The sequence below is a fragment of the Vipera ursinii genome (genome assembly GCF_947247035.1).
Source record: "Vipera ursinii genome assembly, chromosome: 2".
Classification (NCBI taxonomy): Eukaryota; Metazoa; Chordata; class Lepidosauria; order Squamata; family Viperidae; genus Vipera; species Vipera ursinii.
In genome coordinates this window covers 1,026,936-1,044,250 of record NC_139513.1, presented here as the reverse complement: position 1 = coordinate 1,044,250, position 17,315 = coordinate 1,026,936, and the positions used below count along the sequence as shown (strand labels likewise).

The window sequence follows — 17,315 nt, the reverse complement described above, 5'->3', positions numbered from 1 at the left end:
CCCTGTGGGAGGCTGTTGGCTCTGGGGGGCTTCGGGAGTTGTGGGGTACCTCCCGGTCAACAGCTTCTGTCACAGCCTTTCAATGGCCTCCTTCCCCCCAAATAAATGGCTCCTCCTCTTAGGGAAGGACGGTGAAAAGGGGTGATTTCACAGATGTGGGGAGGGCAGAGAGCTTCCCGTCTGGTGGGCGGGGGGGGCGAGGGGAAAATGGGGGCAAACTCAACTCTCCCAAAATATTGGTGTCTCAGCACACACCTGCACCCACAACACACACACACACACACACAGACCCCCCTCAAAGAAGCAGCAGAGGAGGTGGAAGTAGGTGTGGGGGGGCTTCAGTCACCCCATAGGACTTTTCGAGGACTGCCCACCTGGCCCCACTGCTTCCCCACGGCCCTTCCTGCCTTTGGGCCTGAAGCCCCCTCCCTCTGGGCAGGGGAGACCCGGAGAACAAGGTTTCTTCCACAGTTTGAGGGCCCCCCAGGCCCCCTTCATGTCCAGGGCGGAAGACTCAATCCTGACTCCAGAGGAGGTAAAGTTGCCATAGTTCCCCCTCCTGCTCTGAGGGGGGGACCCTCCCCATCCCCCTCCTCCAAGTCTGCCCTCAGGGTCCCCCCCCCACTGCAGGTGAGCCCCTCCCCTTCCATGCTGGTCCCCCTTTTCCTCTCTTTCCCACCCATCAGAGCCCCCCCCTTAGAGAGCCGAGTCTCCCCATAACGTCTGAAGGGGGAGAATTGGAGCCTTTGGGTCCTTTGGGCCTCCGGGGACGTTTCTCCAGCCCTCCCTCGTTTCTCCCCTGGGCTGTCCGGGGTCTCCTCGGGGGTCGGGAGGGCCCCCCCAGCCTCTTTCTGGGGAGGGGAAAGGCAGAGGACCGAGGGGGCCGCCCCACCCGGAGACTCAGCCATGGGGTGGAGCAGGACAGCTGCCCCGGGGAAGAATCCGGGCTTGTTGCCTGCTGGATCAGGGCCTGTTTCTCGGTTCCGCTTCGGGGGAGCCCAGCGCTTCAGGCCGGGGATGGGGGGAAGGAAGCGGCACTCAAGCGCCTCTTCGGAGGTTGTGGAAAGGAGTTGCTGTGTTTGTGCGTGTTTGTGGAGGGCTGGGAGTGGCAGGGAGAACTCGGGGAAATTCACAATATTTGCTGGGGGGGGGAAGCATGAAAGGAGCCCAGAGGTTCTGCCTGGGTCAGATGAGCGATGCCCCCCCCCGAGGCTGCCTGGATCCGGGACAGACTTTGTGCGACTGGCTGTGTCCAGATACACAACTGGGGGGCAGATTCGGACTCTGCCGCCTCCTTCGGCTGCGGGGGGGGGAGGAACCCGGCTCTGGCCTTCCGGGGCTGGTGCTGGGCGGGGGGGGGGGGAGAGTTTGACCCCCTCCAGCCCCCTCCCCATTCCCGGAAAGGATTCAGGCCCCCTCTGGACCCCCCCAAAGCTCTTTTGAAGAGAGTCGGGAATTGAGGATCTGCCTGACCCGCCTTTGCGTAACTCGCCACAACCCGAATCTCCGCAGAAGAAAAAAAAATGTTTTCTATTGATGTAAGGAAAGAGAAGAAACAGGAAGTCTTTTTTTGGGGGGGGGGATAGTTGTGGGGGGGGGGGCAGAGAAAGGTTTTCAGACATTGATGGTGAAGCCTGTAATCCAATACTTGAAGGCGAGGGATCACCGAAGTCCACAGAATTTCTATTAAAATTGCATGACGTTATAAATCCCAAATTCATCGTTTCCTGCAATAAACTCCCCGTCCATCCCTCCTCCTTCAACGCTGAGAACTTTTCCAAGGAAGAAACTCCGATCAGATCCTCTCATCCATCCTGTCCACGTCCACGGGGGTGGATTTTTTTCTTCTCCTCTTTGGGCAAAACGTTTCCTTCCACTCCTATCTATCTATCTATCTATCTATCTATCTATCTATCTATCTATCTATCTATCTATCTATCTATCTATCTATCTATCTATCTATCATCTATCTATCTATCTATCTATCTATCTATCTATCTATCTATCTATCTATCTGATAGAGCCAATATACTGTCCGTCCATCTCTCCTACTTCAGAACTTTTCCAAGGAAGAAACTCCGATCAGATCCTCTTATCCATCCTGTCCACGTCCACGGGGGTGGATTTTTTTCTTCTTCTCTTTGGGCAAAACGTTTCCTTCCACTCCCATCCGGAAGAACGGAGTTAACCTCCGAGTCTCTTGATCCTGAGGACCGAGTCCCGGGGCTGATTCCTTTTCCCCCAAAATTCCCTTCCTGCCAGTCAAAAGGTTGAATTCATTGGCACGCAGCCAAGGGCAGGAATTGAGCCTCTATCCTACTCATAATGTAAATTATTGGCAAAATTGATTGAGCTGAAATCCTTTCACCGGCCTTGAATAATCCACCTTCTCTTTCCTCAAAGTCTTCGTGTCAGGGAGTTCGTTAATGTTTATTCCGAATTAAGAGGAGAAATCTGGGAAGGCGGGAAAAGCTGAGATATTTCTGTTCAAAAGAAGCTTTGCACGAACACACACACGGAAGCCGGAGAGGGTTGTGGAGGAAAACCCACTCAGAATTTCCCCTCGGGAGGAAAAGCTGCGCGTGAAGCGGAGGATCGGGCCGGGCTGAGCCAGGAAGAGCCGCGGATCCATCGGGGGAGATTCCCGGATTCCGGGCTTCTGCCGGGAGAGGAGGGGGAGGAAGGGGGATCCCGGCTGGCTTTCTTGTGGGGGGGGGGGCAGATCCAGTCGCGGCCCTTCCTGGAGAAGAAGATCGAGTGAAGACCCACTCCCGGTCTTGGGATCTCCCTCGCTGCCATTAGGATCTCACCGGCAGATCGCGGAGGGGGGAGCAGCCTCGCCAGGGATCATCTGGCAGCTGACCGAAGGCGAAGCCCGGAGAAGGTCGGTGACGGTCAGCCTGGGAGGGAAGATGGGACCGTCCGGAGCCTCCGAAGGGGATCCGACCTGGAAGGGATCGGGAGGGATCTCCTGGCCGTGAGAACCAATGGAACCTGGAATTTGGGGGGGGGGGGTTTCTCCATCCCTGGAGGTCTTCAAAAAGAAGGTGGTGGAAGGATATGGGGGGTCTGAATTGCTCCCCTAGATTGGCTCCCCAAAACCCTCCCTTTAGCGAAGGGGTCTGGAGCCCCTCCCTTTCAGACGGTCTTGGGGGGCTGCAGGGGCTCTACTTGGGCGGGGGGGGGGACAGGAAAGAGGCCTCGAAAAGCATCCAGAGGCAGCTTGTGGGGCTGAAGATGGGAGCGAGGGGAGGAAAAGGGAAGGGGGGGCTGGAAGGGGGGAGAGCCCAGGAGCATGGGTGTGGGTATCCTTATTGTGCTCCCAAAAGGAAGAGGGAGAGAGAAGCATGGATATTACTTTCCTTCCATCCCAGAGGGGGGGTCCCTCCGGATCTAGCAGGAAACGCCCCCCTAAAATGCAGTCCCCCCAGACTGAAGGGATTCCCCTCCCCCAACTTTCTCCGCTTCTCTCTCGGCACTATCTCCTCTTGTGGATGAACTCAGGCAGACTCTGCCCGGAGACCGATGACGATGAGGAAGGGAGAATTCCCATTGGTCGCTCCGCTTTCCTGGCCCCTCCCAATCCCGAAGTCCGAGGAAACCGCCCCTCCCCCCAAGCCAGACCCCCCGATTCCGCCTCTGGGCTGGGAGCCTCCGCGTCTCTCTCCCCTCCCTTTGGGGGCGCTTGTGGAGAGCATCCATGGGCTCCGTTGGGGTCCCCCTTTTGTTGCTGGTGGGGGCGCTGGCCCGGATCCCCGGGAGAGAAGCGGGGAAGGAGACCCCCGGTAAGGAGGGGGCTCGGCGGGGGAGGGGAGGGGCCCTCAGTGTTTCTGGGGGCGAAGAATGGGGCTGGGACCCCAGAAGTGGGGAAAGGGGTGGAGGGCAAGAGAGGCGGGAGACTGCAGGAGCCTCGATCTCCGCGTGGTGGGGCTTAAGATGGGAGGGGGAGAGAAAGTGGGGCTGGAAGGGAGGGGAGAGCGCAGGAGCATGGGTGTGGGTATCCTTACTGTGCTCCCAAAAGGAAGAGGGAGAGAGAAGTTTGGATATTATTTTCCCTCAGCCGGGGGGGGGGAGTCTCTTCTCTCCCCCTATACTTCCTGCCGGTTTGGGGGGGGGCAAAGAGGCCCCCCCCCCCGGATCCAGCGTTCCCTGCAGACAGAGGGAGGTCTGGACCGGCTGAACTTCTGCCTGCCTTTTCCCACCCTGGGGAGATGGAAGCTCTTTCCCCCTCCCCCATTTCCCCCCCTCCAGACCCCCCCACCAAGGGGGAGTCCCGCTGGGACCGACGGTTCCCCCTCCCTCCTCCAGGGGGCGCCTTCCGTCAGTCCCTCGCAGCAGGTCTCCCGCCTCTCCCCCTCCCCACGTGGGCCTCTCCTCCAGTACCCGCTGGGGACCATGGGCCCCGGAGTCTCTCCTGACGCCCAGCCCTCCTCCTTCCCGCAGCCCATTTCCTGGTCCAGGAGAAGGTCGAGTGCCGCTTCCTCAACGGGACGCAGCAGGTGAGATACCTGTACAGCCAGTTCTACGACCGTCAGGAGTTCGCCCGCTTCGACAGCGACCGCGGGGAGTTCGAGGCCGTCACGGAGTTCGGGAAGGTGGATGCGGAGTATTGGAACAGGAATAAGCAGCTCCTGCAGTACCAGAAGGCCCGAGTGGATTCCGGCTGCCGAAACAACTACGAGGTTTCCCAGAGCAATTCCGTGGTTGGCCGGAGAGGTGAGTGGGGGAGGGGGAGTTCCATGGGGTGTGTGTGAATGCGGGGACTCCCCCCCCTTTTATTTCATTGATTAGGGAATTGATTTGGTGGAGCAGTGGGCTAATACCTCCTTAAGTAACACCAGCTGCCTGCCATTAGTCCAGGTTCGAGTCCCACCAGGCTCAAGGTTGACTCAGCCTTCCATCCTTCCGAGGTAGGTAAAATGAGGACCCAGATTGTTGGGGGCAATTAAGCTGACTTTGTAATAATGCCGCTTGGGGTGTGTGTGAAAGCCCTAATAAGCAGGCACATACATAGAATGAAGGCTACTGCTAAGTTTGTAAGCCGCCCTGAGTCTTCGGAGAAGGGCGGGATATAAATGGAATTAAAATTAAAAAAAATTTCCCAGATAAAGATTTGCCCCTTATTTATTCTTTGCTCTCCAATCTAAGAAATTTACTCATTGGTATTTATTGATATTTACTGATCCTCCTAAGCCACCCCCCTCCCTCCCTCAAAGCGCGGATCTGGAGGGGGTACCATTATAACATCCCCCTAAAATAAAAATGTGGGGGGAAAAATTACCCTTAAAATGTTAGAAATTCTACAACTTATGACAATTAAACATGCAAAAGGGAAGAAATATATTTCTCTCCTTCCCTTTCGTCCCACGATCTTCCTTCTCTTCCCCAGGTCCAAAAAACTTCTTTCCAGAATATTATACAAAATATTATATTTTTCTGGGGGAGGAGGAATCCAGCAAGGTCTCTCTCTTGCGAGGTACGCAGATAGATTTCAATATAATCTGTATCCTATATAATATTTCAATATATTTTATATGAATAAATCAATAATATTTATTGATTGACTTATCCACTTTTTAAATAAAGGATTTTATTGAATTTTATAGGGTTAGGGATAAAATAGGATCGGGATAGGGATTAGGGTTTAGGGTGGGGTTGGGGTCAACATTGGGATGTTCCCCAAATTACATTTTCTATCTTTAGCAAACAGGCTGTTGTCCTGGTACATACGTTCAATTAACAATAGTTAATATAGTAATAGATATCTGTAGAGAATGTAATAAACGATAATAAAAAACTATCAGTTAGTCAATACATGTCATTCTTCTTACTAATGTAAGAGGAAGTGAGGCAGATTTTGTTCTCTGCATGTTCAGTCTGGAATTCATTCTTACACCTAAATTCTTCCCTGCAAACCCAGGAGGATAATTCACTGTTCATAAAAAAAAATCCCGACCAGATCCCAGGATTGAATTGCAAATAAGCAAACCTTTAAAAATTGCATGTTCTTAAACATGATATAATTAGCTGTTCGTAAGAGAATCCCTCAAGGGAGAAAAACGTGGTTAGCAAAAGGTCTCTGAGCTGGAGTGGATCTATGAAAGTAGTTATAGTGTATACCTTTTTTTAATGAAAATTATCAGCCCTTTTGATCAGTGACGTCATCAAAGTAAACAAACCCACGTGGTGTTGATCACGTCAACAGATCATGGCCCTATGTGGAAGTCACCGCCCTATTTCCAGATAAGGCGTCTTGAACCGAACCCCATCAATAAATCAAGGCAGTCAAGCCTCTGGGTACGTGATTAGCTTCACCCTAGACTAATTCTATCGACATTCAAAACAAACGGAATAAGCTAAATAAAGTAAATAATGAACAGAGGCCTCTGCATTTGGCAAACAAGCCCTACTTTGGGGAGCTGTGAAATAATAATAATAAAAATGCTTTTTATTTCTAATCATTCTAGCCTAATGATGCTTTTAATTTTTGTGGAGTTTTAAAAGTCAGCGCCTCAAAAGCAAGGAAAAAGGGAGGCCCTAAAAGGATTTATGTTTTTCCATCTTCCAGGATCCCCTTTAATTTTTTGCTGCAATTTGCTTTGGAAATGACGTGAAACAAATAATATTTTCAGGAGTGAAAAGGGATCTTGGTCTGAACTAACCAACTTGGTCTCCCTTTCTTGGCCGTCTTTGTGTCTCCCCTGTGTCCCTCCTCCCCCTCCTCCCCTCCAGCCAAGCCCACCGTCTCCATCTCCTCCACCAAGCTGGACCCCGCTTCCCCCCACACCATCCTCCTCTGCACCGCGAGGGGCTTCTACCCCGTGGAGATCGAGGTCCGCTGGCTGAAGAACGGGCGGCCGGAGGAGGAGGGCGTGGCCTTCACGGAGGAGCTCCAGAACGGAGACTGGACCTACCAGCTCCAGGTGATGCTGGAGACCCAGCCCCAGCGGGGGGACGTCTACACCTGCCAGGTGGAGCACGCCAGCCTGGAGGCCCCCATCACCATCCAGTGGGGTGAGCCCCTCCCCTCCATCCCCTTCCTCCCCTCCTGCTCTGGGGACACCCTCCTGTCCTGAGGGGGGAGAGAGGCCCTCCCTGTGGGGGGAGCCAGGAAGGACCCTCCTGGGGGGGGAAGCTGGCCCTGATCCTCCTGCTCAGGGGAGGCTCCTTCTCCTTCCCCAGAGCCCCGATCCTCCAACTCGGCCAGGAGCAAGCTCTGGACGGGGATTATGGGGGCCCTGATCGGGGTGATCTTCTTTGCCACGGGTGTCAGAATCCATTTATATCACATTTCATAATTGTATAGGTAGAACAACGTGCTATTACTGGGGATTCTGCCATCTCTCCGAGGGGGGGGGGGAGAGGATGGTTACTAAAGCGATTTTCAAACAACAGGGGATGTTTTAACGGGGGAAGGGAGGGGGACAGACAGATATGGTTTGTGTCTTCATTTACAACTGAAAAAAGGGAAGCAATAACCATAAAACCAAGGAGAGTTCCCTTTCCCATGGAAGAACCTGACACCTAGCAACTGACGACAGCCTGACCAAATGGATGAGGGGAGGGGCTGGAATGGGAATGGTTTATATAGGATTGAAATGTAACTTTTCTCAGATTCCGTCTTGTATTCCCACAATCAATTCCTTCCTAGTAAACATTTTCCTTTTGGACTAAACTTGCATCCAAGAGTTCTTATTTCCTAAGATGTGGATTGAGGTGGGTCCTGACAGTAGACGGAATCTGCTTTAAGAGTCAACCTGGAAGGGAAAACCTTACCGGGGGACTTTGCAACAAATACAAATGTCTGGCGACGAAGCAAGAGAGGAGGGAAGCCCCATGGAGGGGGAGTCTTCCCCCCAAATGGAATCCCAGAGACAATGGGAAACTGAAGCAGCATATTCCCCCGGGGAAGAAGCGGTGGAGCAGTACGACCGAAAACCCCGGTGGTCGATGGGCGTTGGAAGGAAAAGTGAGTGGGAAAAGGCTTCGGGAGAAAAGACCCTGAGGCGTAGTAACCACCAACCGGAATGGAGGCAAGAGATGGAGAGTTCCCTGCACGCCAGCGAGGAGGAGCGGATCCTGGAAAAGGCCATTGATCTGATGAAAGCAACCCTGAGTTCACTGAGGGAGGAGAGAGCTGAAAATCGCAACCGAGGCAGCGCCTGGGGACGCAACTGGAAAGGTAACGGAGGGGATCCAACACCTGAAACCCCGGGGCCATCCAATGGAACAGGAATTGCTGCCTCAGCAGTACCCACCCACCCCCCCAGAACCACAGATGGGGACCAGGATGAGGAGCGATACCGGCCACGGCGCAGACAACGCTCCAGCCAAAGACTCCCGCCCCTGGAAGTCAAATTCAAGGGGGAGCCATCACGACTGGGATTTTTCCTAACCCAAGTCCTCAGCTACATGGAAGAGTACGGACGGGACATCCCCAGTGACAAAACACGCATCCGAATTGTGCAATCTGCCCTGGACGGGATGGCTGCAGACTGGGTGGTGAACTTGCATGACTCCAACGCCCCAGAACTCAACGACTTCAACCGATTCATGTCATCTTTGAGGCGACGGTTCGAGGATCCTTTGGCTGACCGTAAGGCCCGGGAGAGAATCAAAACGGTGAGGCAGGGCAGGCGAACAGTGGCTGATTATACCCAAGAATTCCGAGCCATTGCCAGCAAGCTGAACTGGCCAGAAGACATCCTCCTTAGCCATTTCAAAGACGGTCTGAACTACGACCTGTATGATGCTTGCCTGCCTCGAGGAGACCCACCCCACCTCGACGACTGGTACATCCTGGCGGAGGAAGTGGAAATAGACCTACTGAAGAGACACCGCAGAGGAAAACCATGGGGCCGCCTGCCACCCGAGCAAACACGCGAGGGGGAAAAACCACCAGCCACAGCCAAAAAATCAACAAGTTGTTTCAACTGCGGGAGAGAGGGCCACCGTGCTGCAGAATGTCGTTCAAAAGCCCCCCCCCCCCGAAAACCAGAGGCATCATCCTCCAAGAAGCCGGGGAAGCCCCAAGGCAACACAAAAGAATCTTCCATGAAGGGGACAGAGGCTGTAGAGTCCACAATTCCTGCCAGGAACTGGGACTGGACTCCGGCCTGCACCGCAGGGACGGTGGACAACTCGGAAGACAGCTCAGAGGGAGAACCATTGGTAAGTGGACCCCTTCCACCCATGCTTAAGACAGTGACTATATTAGCTTCCCCTATGCCTGAAGCAGCCAAAATAAAAGCTCTGATAGACTCTGGGTGCATCCGCTGCCTTATCAGCCCAACGCTGGTGGAGAGATTGAGCATCCCAGTGAGGAGGCTAAAACATCCAATCTCTTTTAGTCAATTAGATGGGACAATAGCAGGGGGAGGACCAGCCACCCTAGCCACTTTACCAATCCACCTATCACTGGGGCCCCATGAGGAGGACATAACGTTTATAGTGGCCCCAGGCATGGAATGCCCAATGATCCTAGGACTGGAATGGCTGAAGAAATGGAACCCCGGGATAAACTGGAGGACAGCAGAACTCAACTTCCCAAAGGGGGGGCAGAAGAACGTAGACTCCAAAAGCACCCCCCCAACCCAGAGGGAGGAGACAGCAGCAGTGGGGAAAGAGAAGGGATTACCAGAGATACCAGAGGAATACAGGGACCTGGCTGAGGTTTTCAGTGAGGAAAGAGCAGATGAGCTTCCCCCCCACCGCCCCACAGACTGCACCATAGAATTCAAACCTGGGGCAAAACTCCCAAAACCCAGGATGTATGCCATGAGCCCAAGGGAAATGGCAGAAATGGAGAGATTCATAAAGAAAAACTTAGAAAGAGGATTTATTGAGCCTGCCAAACCCAAAGTGGCCGCCCCGGTTCTGTTCAGGGAGAAGAAGGATGGATCCTTTCGTTTGGTTGTGGACTATAGAAATTTGAACACAATTAGTGAATGTAATCTGTACCCCCTTCCCCTAATGAAGGATATGTTATCCCACCTATCGAAAGGAAAGATTTTTACCAAACTAGACCTGAGGGAAGCATACTACCGAATTAGGATTAAGGAAGGAGACGAATGGAAGACTGCATTCAACTGCCCAATGGGGTGCTATCAATTCAAAGTATTGCCATTCGGACTGCAAGGGGCACCCGCAGTCTTTATGCAATTAATTAATGACGTGCTGAGAGAGCACCTATATAAGGGGGTCCTGGTTTACCTCGATGACATCCTTATCTTCACAGAAACTAAAGAGGAACATATCAAACTAGTCAGAGCAGTCCTGAAGAAGTTGCGAGCTGCCCACTTATATGCTAAATTATCGAAGTGTGAATTCCATCAGGAAAAAATCGACTACCTGGGATATCGCATATCTCCAGAGGGCATCGAAATGGACCCTGAGAAGGTCAGAGCAGTACTAGAGTGGGCACCCCCCCGCACACGGAAGCAATTGCAAAGTTTCCTGGGGTTTGCAAACTTCTACCGCCAATTCATCCCCGCATTTGGCCAAATAGCCATGCCCCTCACAAATTTGTTGAAAACGAAGGGGGGGTCACCCGTGAAACCCAGCCAGCCTCTGAAATGGTCAATGGAATGTCAAGCAGCATTTGAGAGGCTAAAGAGACTTTTTTCTGCTGAACCTGTCCTAAAACACCCAGATCCCGACAAACCTTTTGTAATACAGGCAGATGCGAGTGATGTAGCGGTAGGAGCCGTACTATTACAAGAAAATGATGGGGGGACATTGCAACCATGCGCATACACATCCAGAAAACTCACAGAAACAGAACAACGCTGGCCAATATGGGAAAAAGAGGCATTCTCGCTGAGGTGGGCATTACTAACATGGCGCCAATTTTTAGAAGGAAATAAAATACCTTTCCAGGTCTGGACAGACCACAAAAATTTGGAAGCACTAAAAACGCCCAGGAAGCTCACTCCTAAGCAAGCCCGCTGGTCCCAACATTTTCACCGATTCAATTTCACTCTCAAACACTTACCGGGGGGAAAGAACTTCCTTGCAGATGCATTATCCCGCATGCCCCAATATAACAGCACAAGAGTTACTGACTTTAAACCACTTGTACCGGAACAACAACTGGCAGCACCAGTCACCACCAGGGCACAAGAAAAAATGAAGCCGAAGGTAGATAGCCAAACTGGAATAGAATTCAGGAAATCTTTGGAAAGTGATGAATGGTTCCAGAAAAATAAACATGTGTGCACAATTAAAGATGGACTACCGTGGGTGGGGGAGAAGCTATATATACCTGCCACACAGAGAATCAATTTCATGCAACTGTGCCATGATACAAAATCAGCAGGACACTTTGGCTTTGTAAAAACCTTACACTTAACTAAAAGGCAATTTTGGTGGCCATCTATGAAAAAGGACATAGAAAGCTATGTGGGTAGCTGTCAAATTTGCGCGATGGCCAAAAGACTGCAAGGGAAACCGCCAGGTCTGTTACAACCGGTGGCAAACCCCTCAGCCCCATGGAAAGAAATAGCCATGGATTTTATCGTAGAACTGCCTGAAAGTAATGGAAACACCGTAGTCTGGACTGTCACAGATCTGTTCTCTAAGCAAGTACACTTCATACCTTGCCAAAAAATCCCGACTGCAAAAGCATTAGCAAAACTTTTTGTACAGCATATTTACAGATTGCACGGGGTACCACAACGCATCATATCTGACAGAGGGGTGCAATTTACGTCGGCATTTTGGAAAGAATTTTTATCCCTCTTAGGAACCACCCAAGGACTGTCATCTAGTCACCATCCTCAGACAGACGGAGCTTCTGAAAGACTTAATAATATACTTGAACAATATCTGAGATGCTATATTAATTTTCAGCAGTCCGACTGGACGGACCTACTGCCTTTTGCAGAAGTAGCATATAATAATGCAGTCCACTCAAGCACAGGTTACACTCCTTTTCAAGTAGCTACAGGCCAGAGTTTCAACCCAATACCAGAACTAACCCCAAAAGAACCGGTTATCCCTGACCTGAAGGAATGGATTGCTCAATTACAAAATACATGGCCAATCGTTAGGAAAGCGTTGGAAGATGCCAGAAAAGCATACAAGACACAGGCAGACAAAAAAAGAACCGATCCCACACCATTTAGGGTAGGAGAGATGGTATATTTATCCACAAAATACCTGAAATCACTCCAACCCTGTAAAAAACTAGGACCAAAATATATTGGACCCTTTCCAATTAAAAGAATCATAAACCCAGTAACAGTTGAATTAGAACTACCCAAAAATCTTAGACGAATACACCCAACCTTCCACTGCAGTCTATTAAAGAGAGAACAACAATCTCCACTACGAGAAAAAATCCCACCACCACCACCCCCCATCATGGTGGAAGGAGAACAACATTTTGAAGTGAAAGAAATCTTAGATTCCAGAAAACACCATGGAACGATACAATATTTAGTGGCATGGAAACACCTCCCCTCCTCAGAAAACGAATGGGTTAACAAACTCCATGTTAAAGCACCTAAGTTGCTTAAGAGGTTTCATACAGAATATCCAAACAAACCAGGCTAACAGTTATATGTTTTCTTTCCCCACAGATGGACTCATCTTTTTTCTGAAAGGAGAGCCGAATGTCAGAATCCATTTATATCACATTTCATAATTGTATAGGTAGAACAACGTGCTATTACTGGGGATTCTGCCATCTCTCCGAGGGGGGGGAGAGGATGGTTACTAAAGCGATTTTCAAACAACAGGGGATGTTTTAACGGGGGAAGGGAGGGGGACAGACAGATATGGTTTGTGTCTTCATTTACAACTGAAAAAAGGGAAGCAATAACCATAAAACCAAGGAGAGTTCCCTTTCCCATGGAAGAACCTGACACCTAGCAACTGACGACAGCCTGACCAAATGGATGAGGGGAGGGGCTGGAATGGGAATGGTTTATATAGGATTGAAATGTAACTTTTCTCAGATTCCGTCTTGTATTCCCACAATCAATTCCTTCCTAGTAAACATTTTCCTTTTGGACTAAACTTGCATCCAAGAGTTCTTATTTCCTAAGATGTGGATTGAGGTGGGTCCTGACAACGGGGCTCTCCCTCTACCTGAAGAGCAAGAAAGGTGAGTCTGGGGGCTGGATAAGAGGTTGTGGGGAGGGGACCATCCGGGGGGGGGACCTCTCAGATGGCAAGAAGGCTCCCTTGGAAATTTGCATGGGAAATTCTGTTCTTTGAGAGTCTGCTGTATAAGTGAGCATCCTGCAACCTTTTTTTTTTAAAAAATCCATTTATATCCCGCCCTTCTCCGAAGACTCAGGGCGGCTTACAAGCTTAGCAGTAGCCTTCATTCTATGTATATGCCTGCTTATTAGGGCTTTCACCCCCCCCCCCCAAGTGGCATTATTACAAAGTCAGCTTAATTGCCCCCAAAAATCTGGGTCCTCATTTTACCTACCTGGGAAGGACGGAAGGCTGAGTCAACCTTGAGCCTGGTGGGACTCGAACCTGCACTAATTGCAGGCAGCTGGTGTTACTTAAGGAGGCGTTAGCCCACTGCTCCACCAAGGCTCTGTATTATGGGCTATTGATGGGGAGGGAGACCCCCTGAATCCTCCAGCCCATGAAGAATTCTGATTGGCTCTTTTTCTCCTTCCAGCAATTCCCATCCAGCCTCCTGCAGGTGAGTTTCTCCTCAAGTTGTAGATGTTACTTCAACATTCGTTAATTGTTCCTTTAAAAAAATGTATCTGAAGAAAACTTCCTTTCTGTGGATAAAAGAAAGTTTTGAAATTTTGGGCAGCTTTTCCTTACAGAGACCTGAAAATGCATTGGAATCAAAAACAAATACAGACACACCACAAATAGTAAAATATTGACCAGGTTTTTTCCAACGTGGTGGGCGGGGAGCACTTAATCTTTTGATTAAGTGCTGCAATTATGTCGTTTGGGGAAAATTCCATAAGAATGAATTTTCTTTGGGGAAATGAATTGCTGGTCCTTTGCATCCCTTTCCTCCCTGAAATGGGGGTGGGGGTGGGAGATTTTCCCTCATTCCGCCCCTGCCTATCAACCACCCCCCTGCAGTGTGGGTCTGTCTGGGGGGGGGCTGATAGGGAGGAATAATAAGTTATTTACACTGAAGGTTTAACTTTATATTCTCATTTTCTCCCCATCTTTTTTTCTCTACAGCCCTCATGAATTAATCCTGCCGTCATTCCTGCTTCCTGATGGAAAAGGAATTTTTTTTTCAGTAGCTGATGAATTTCTGGCTTTTTTGCAACCTCTGAAAAATGGAGTCTCAAGATTTTAGATTAGGGAGAAGAGGAGAAGGGCAGCCTGGAGCTTTTCCTGCTGAGAGCCCCCCCCCATCTTTCATTCAGGGCCTCCCTTTCTTGGGAGGTAGGGGTGCAGACCATGTAGACTGACTCTGGGGACTCTGGGCCTGCCTGTCATTCCAGACACCCAAATCTCTCCCTGCTTTGAATCCACAGCAGCTTCATCTGCATCACTCTTCCTCCGAATCCCTTCCCTTCCCTTTGCTTTGATGTAAAAGAATAAACATTGTAGGAAAACTCTGGAATTCCTCCTTTCTTCCTCTTCCTCCTCCTATTTCCTCCCCCTCCAGGTGGGTCCTCCCTTCTCCCCTCCCTCTCTCCAGATTGAGGTCTCCACTGCCTCTGCATGGACCACCCCAGCAGCTTTGGGTCTGAAGCCAGAACTGGTTTGGGAGGAGGGTGGCCAGATTCAGGGAGGGGAAGGGGCAGGACCCCCCTCCTACTCGGACCCCCCCTTGCTCTGCTTCCCCTCAAGCCCAATTTTGAGGACTAGGATGCCATCAGCCACGGTCCTCCCCAAGCTCTTGTGGGGAGCCATTCGGGGGGCATCTGAGACTCCCCCTACACTCCCCAAGCCATTTCAGCCATTTCTTCAGCACTGGAGGGTCCTGCCCCATTTTGCCTCCCAACGCCTCCCTCCCTTCCCCCCTCCCTTTTTGGGGCTCTCATGGTACAGACTCTCCTGCATGATGGTATAAATGGTAAAGGGTTTCACCTGCTCAAGCAGGGGGTTGGACTACATGACCTCCAAGGTCCCTTCCAACTTCTTTCACATTCTATCAACTCTGTATGAACAGCCGCCTCCAGATGAAGTCCAACCCATCCAGCTGCTGGGCAGGGCGAGGACTAGAACTCCCCTGTGGGAGGCTGTTGGCTCTGGGGGGCTTTGGGAGTTGTGGGGAACCCCCCCAGTCAGCAGCTTCTGTCACAGCCTTTCAATAGCCTCTTTCCCCCCAAATAAATGGCTCCTCCTCTTAGGGAAGGACGGTGAAAAGGGGTGATTTCACAGATGTGGGGAGGGCAGAGAGCTTCCCGTCTGGTGGGCGGGGGGGGGGGGCGAGGGGAAAATGGGGCAAACTCAACTCTCCCAAAATATTGGTGTCTCAGCACACACCTGCACCCACAACACACACACACACACACACAGACCCCCCTCAAAGAAGCAGCAGAGGAGGTGGAAGTAGGTGTGGGGGGGCTTCAGTCACCCCATAGGACTTTTCGAGGACTGCCCACCTGGCCCCACTGCTGCCCCACAGCCCTTCCTGCCTTTGGGCCTGAAGCCCCCTCCCTCTGGGCAGGGGAGACCCAGAGAACAAGGTTTCTTCCACAGTTTGAGGGCCCCCCAGGCCCCCTTCATGTCCAGGGCGGAAGACTCAATCCTGACTCCAGAGGAGGTAAAGTTGCCATAGTTCCCCCTCCTGCTCTGAGGGGGGGACCCTCCCCATCCCCCTCCTCCAAGTCTGCCCTCAGGATCCCCCCCACTGCAACTGAGCCCCTCCCCTTCCATCCTGGTCCTCCTTTTCCTCTCCCACCCATCAGTGCCCCCCCCCAGAGCTGAGTCTCCCTGTAACGTCTGAAGGGGAGAATCGGAGCCTTTGGGTCCTTTGGGCCTCCGGGGACGTTTCTCCAGCCCTCCATCGTTTCTTCCCTGGGCTGTCCGGGGTCTCCTTGGGGGTCGGGAGGGTCCCCCCAGCCTCTTCCTGGGGGGGAAAGGCAGGGGACCGAGGGGGCCGCCCCACCCGGAGACTCAGCCATGGGGTGGAGCAGGACAGCTGCCCCGGGCTTGTTGCCTGCTGGATCAGGGTCGCTTTCTCGGGTCCGCTTCGGGGGAGCCCAGCGCTTCAGGCCGGGGATGGGGGGGAGGAAGCGGCACTCAAGCGCCTCTTCGGAGTTTGTGGAAAGGAGTTGCTGTGTTTGTGTGTGCGTGTTTGTGGGGGGCTGGGAGTGGCAGGGAGAACTCTGGGAAATTCACAATATTTGCTGGGGGGGGGGGAAGCATGAAAGGAGCCCAGAGGTTCTGCCTGGGTCAGATGAGCGATGCCCCCCCCAGAGGCTGCCTGGATCCGGGACAGACTTTGTGCGACTGGCTGTGTCCAGATACACAACTGGGGGGGGGCAGATTCGGACTCTGCCGCCTCCTTCGGCTGCGGGGGGGGGGGAGGAACCCGGCTCTGGCCTGCCGGGGCTGGTGCTGGGCCGGGGGGGGGAGAGTTTGACCCCCTCCAGCCCCCTCCCCCCATTCCAGGAAAGGATTCAGGGCCCCTCTGGACCCCCCCCCCAAAGCTCTTTTGAAGAGAGTCGGGAATTGAGGATCTGCCTGACCCGCCTTTGCGTAACTCGCCACAACCCGAATCTCCGCAGAAGACTAGAAAAAAAATGTTTTCTATTGATGTAAGGAAAGAGAAGAAACAGGAAGTCTTTTATTTGGGGGGGGATAGTTGTGGGGGGGCAGAGAAAGGTTTTCAGACATTAATGGTGAAGCCTGTAATCCAATACTTGAAGGCGAGGGATTCCCGAAGTCCACAGAATTTCTATTCAAATTGCAGGACGTTATAAATTCCAAATTCATCGTTTCCTGCAATAAACTCCCCGTCCATCCCTCCTCCTTCAACGCTGAGAACTTTTCCAAGGAAGAAACTCCGATCAGATCCTCTCATCCATCCTGTCCACGTCCACGGGGGTGGATTTTTTTCTTCTCCTCTTTGGGCAAAACGTTTCCTTCCACTCCCATCCGGAAGAACGGAGTTAACTTCCGAGTCTCTTGATCCTGAGGACCGAGTCCCGGGGCTGATTCCTTTTCCCCTAAAATTCCCTTCCTGCCAGTCAAAAGGTTGAATTCATTGGCACGCAGCCAAGGGCAGGAACTGAGCCTCTATCCTGCTCACAATGTAAATTATTGGCAAAATTGATTGAGCTGAAATCCTTTCACCGGCCTTGAATAATCCACCTTCTCTTTCCTCAAAGTCTTCGTGTCAGGGAGTTCGTTAATGTTTA

At 51.8% G+C, this 17,315-nt stretch overlaps 1 protein-coding gene across 1 annotated transcript; it reads left to right on the top strand.

Moving 5' to 3' along the window:
- Window positions 1-3,700: 3,700 nt before the first annotated feature.
- On the top strand, window positions 3,701-14,189 carry LOC310634703 (DLA class II histocompatibility antigen, DR-1 beta chain-like; the record flags this gene model as incomplete). The annotated part of the gene is made up of 6 exons (XM_083353237.1): window positions 3,701-3,785; window positions 4,444-4,716; window positions 6,733-7,014; window positions 7,183-7,266; window positions 13,643-13,666; window positions 14,176-14,189. The coding sequence occupies 6 exons, from the start codon at window positions 3,701-3,703 to the stop codon at window positions 14,187-14,189; spliced, it is 762 nt and encodes a 253-aa protein (XP_083209363.1).
- Window positions 14,190-17,315: the final 3,126 nt, after the last annotated feature.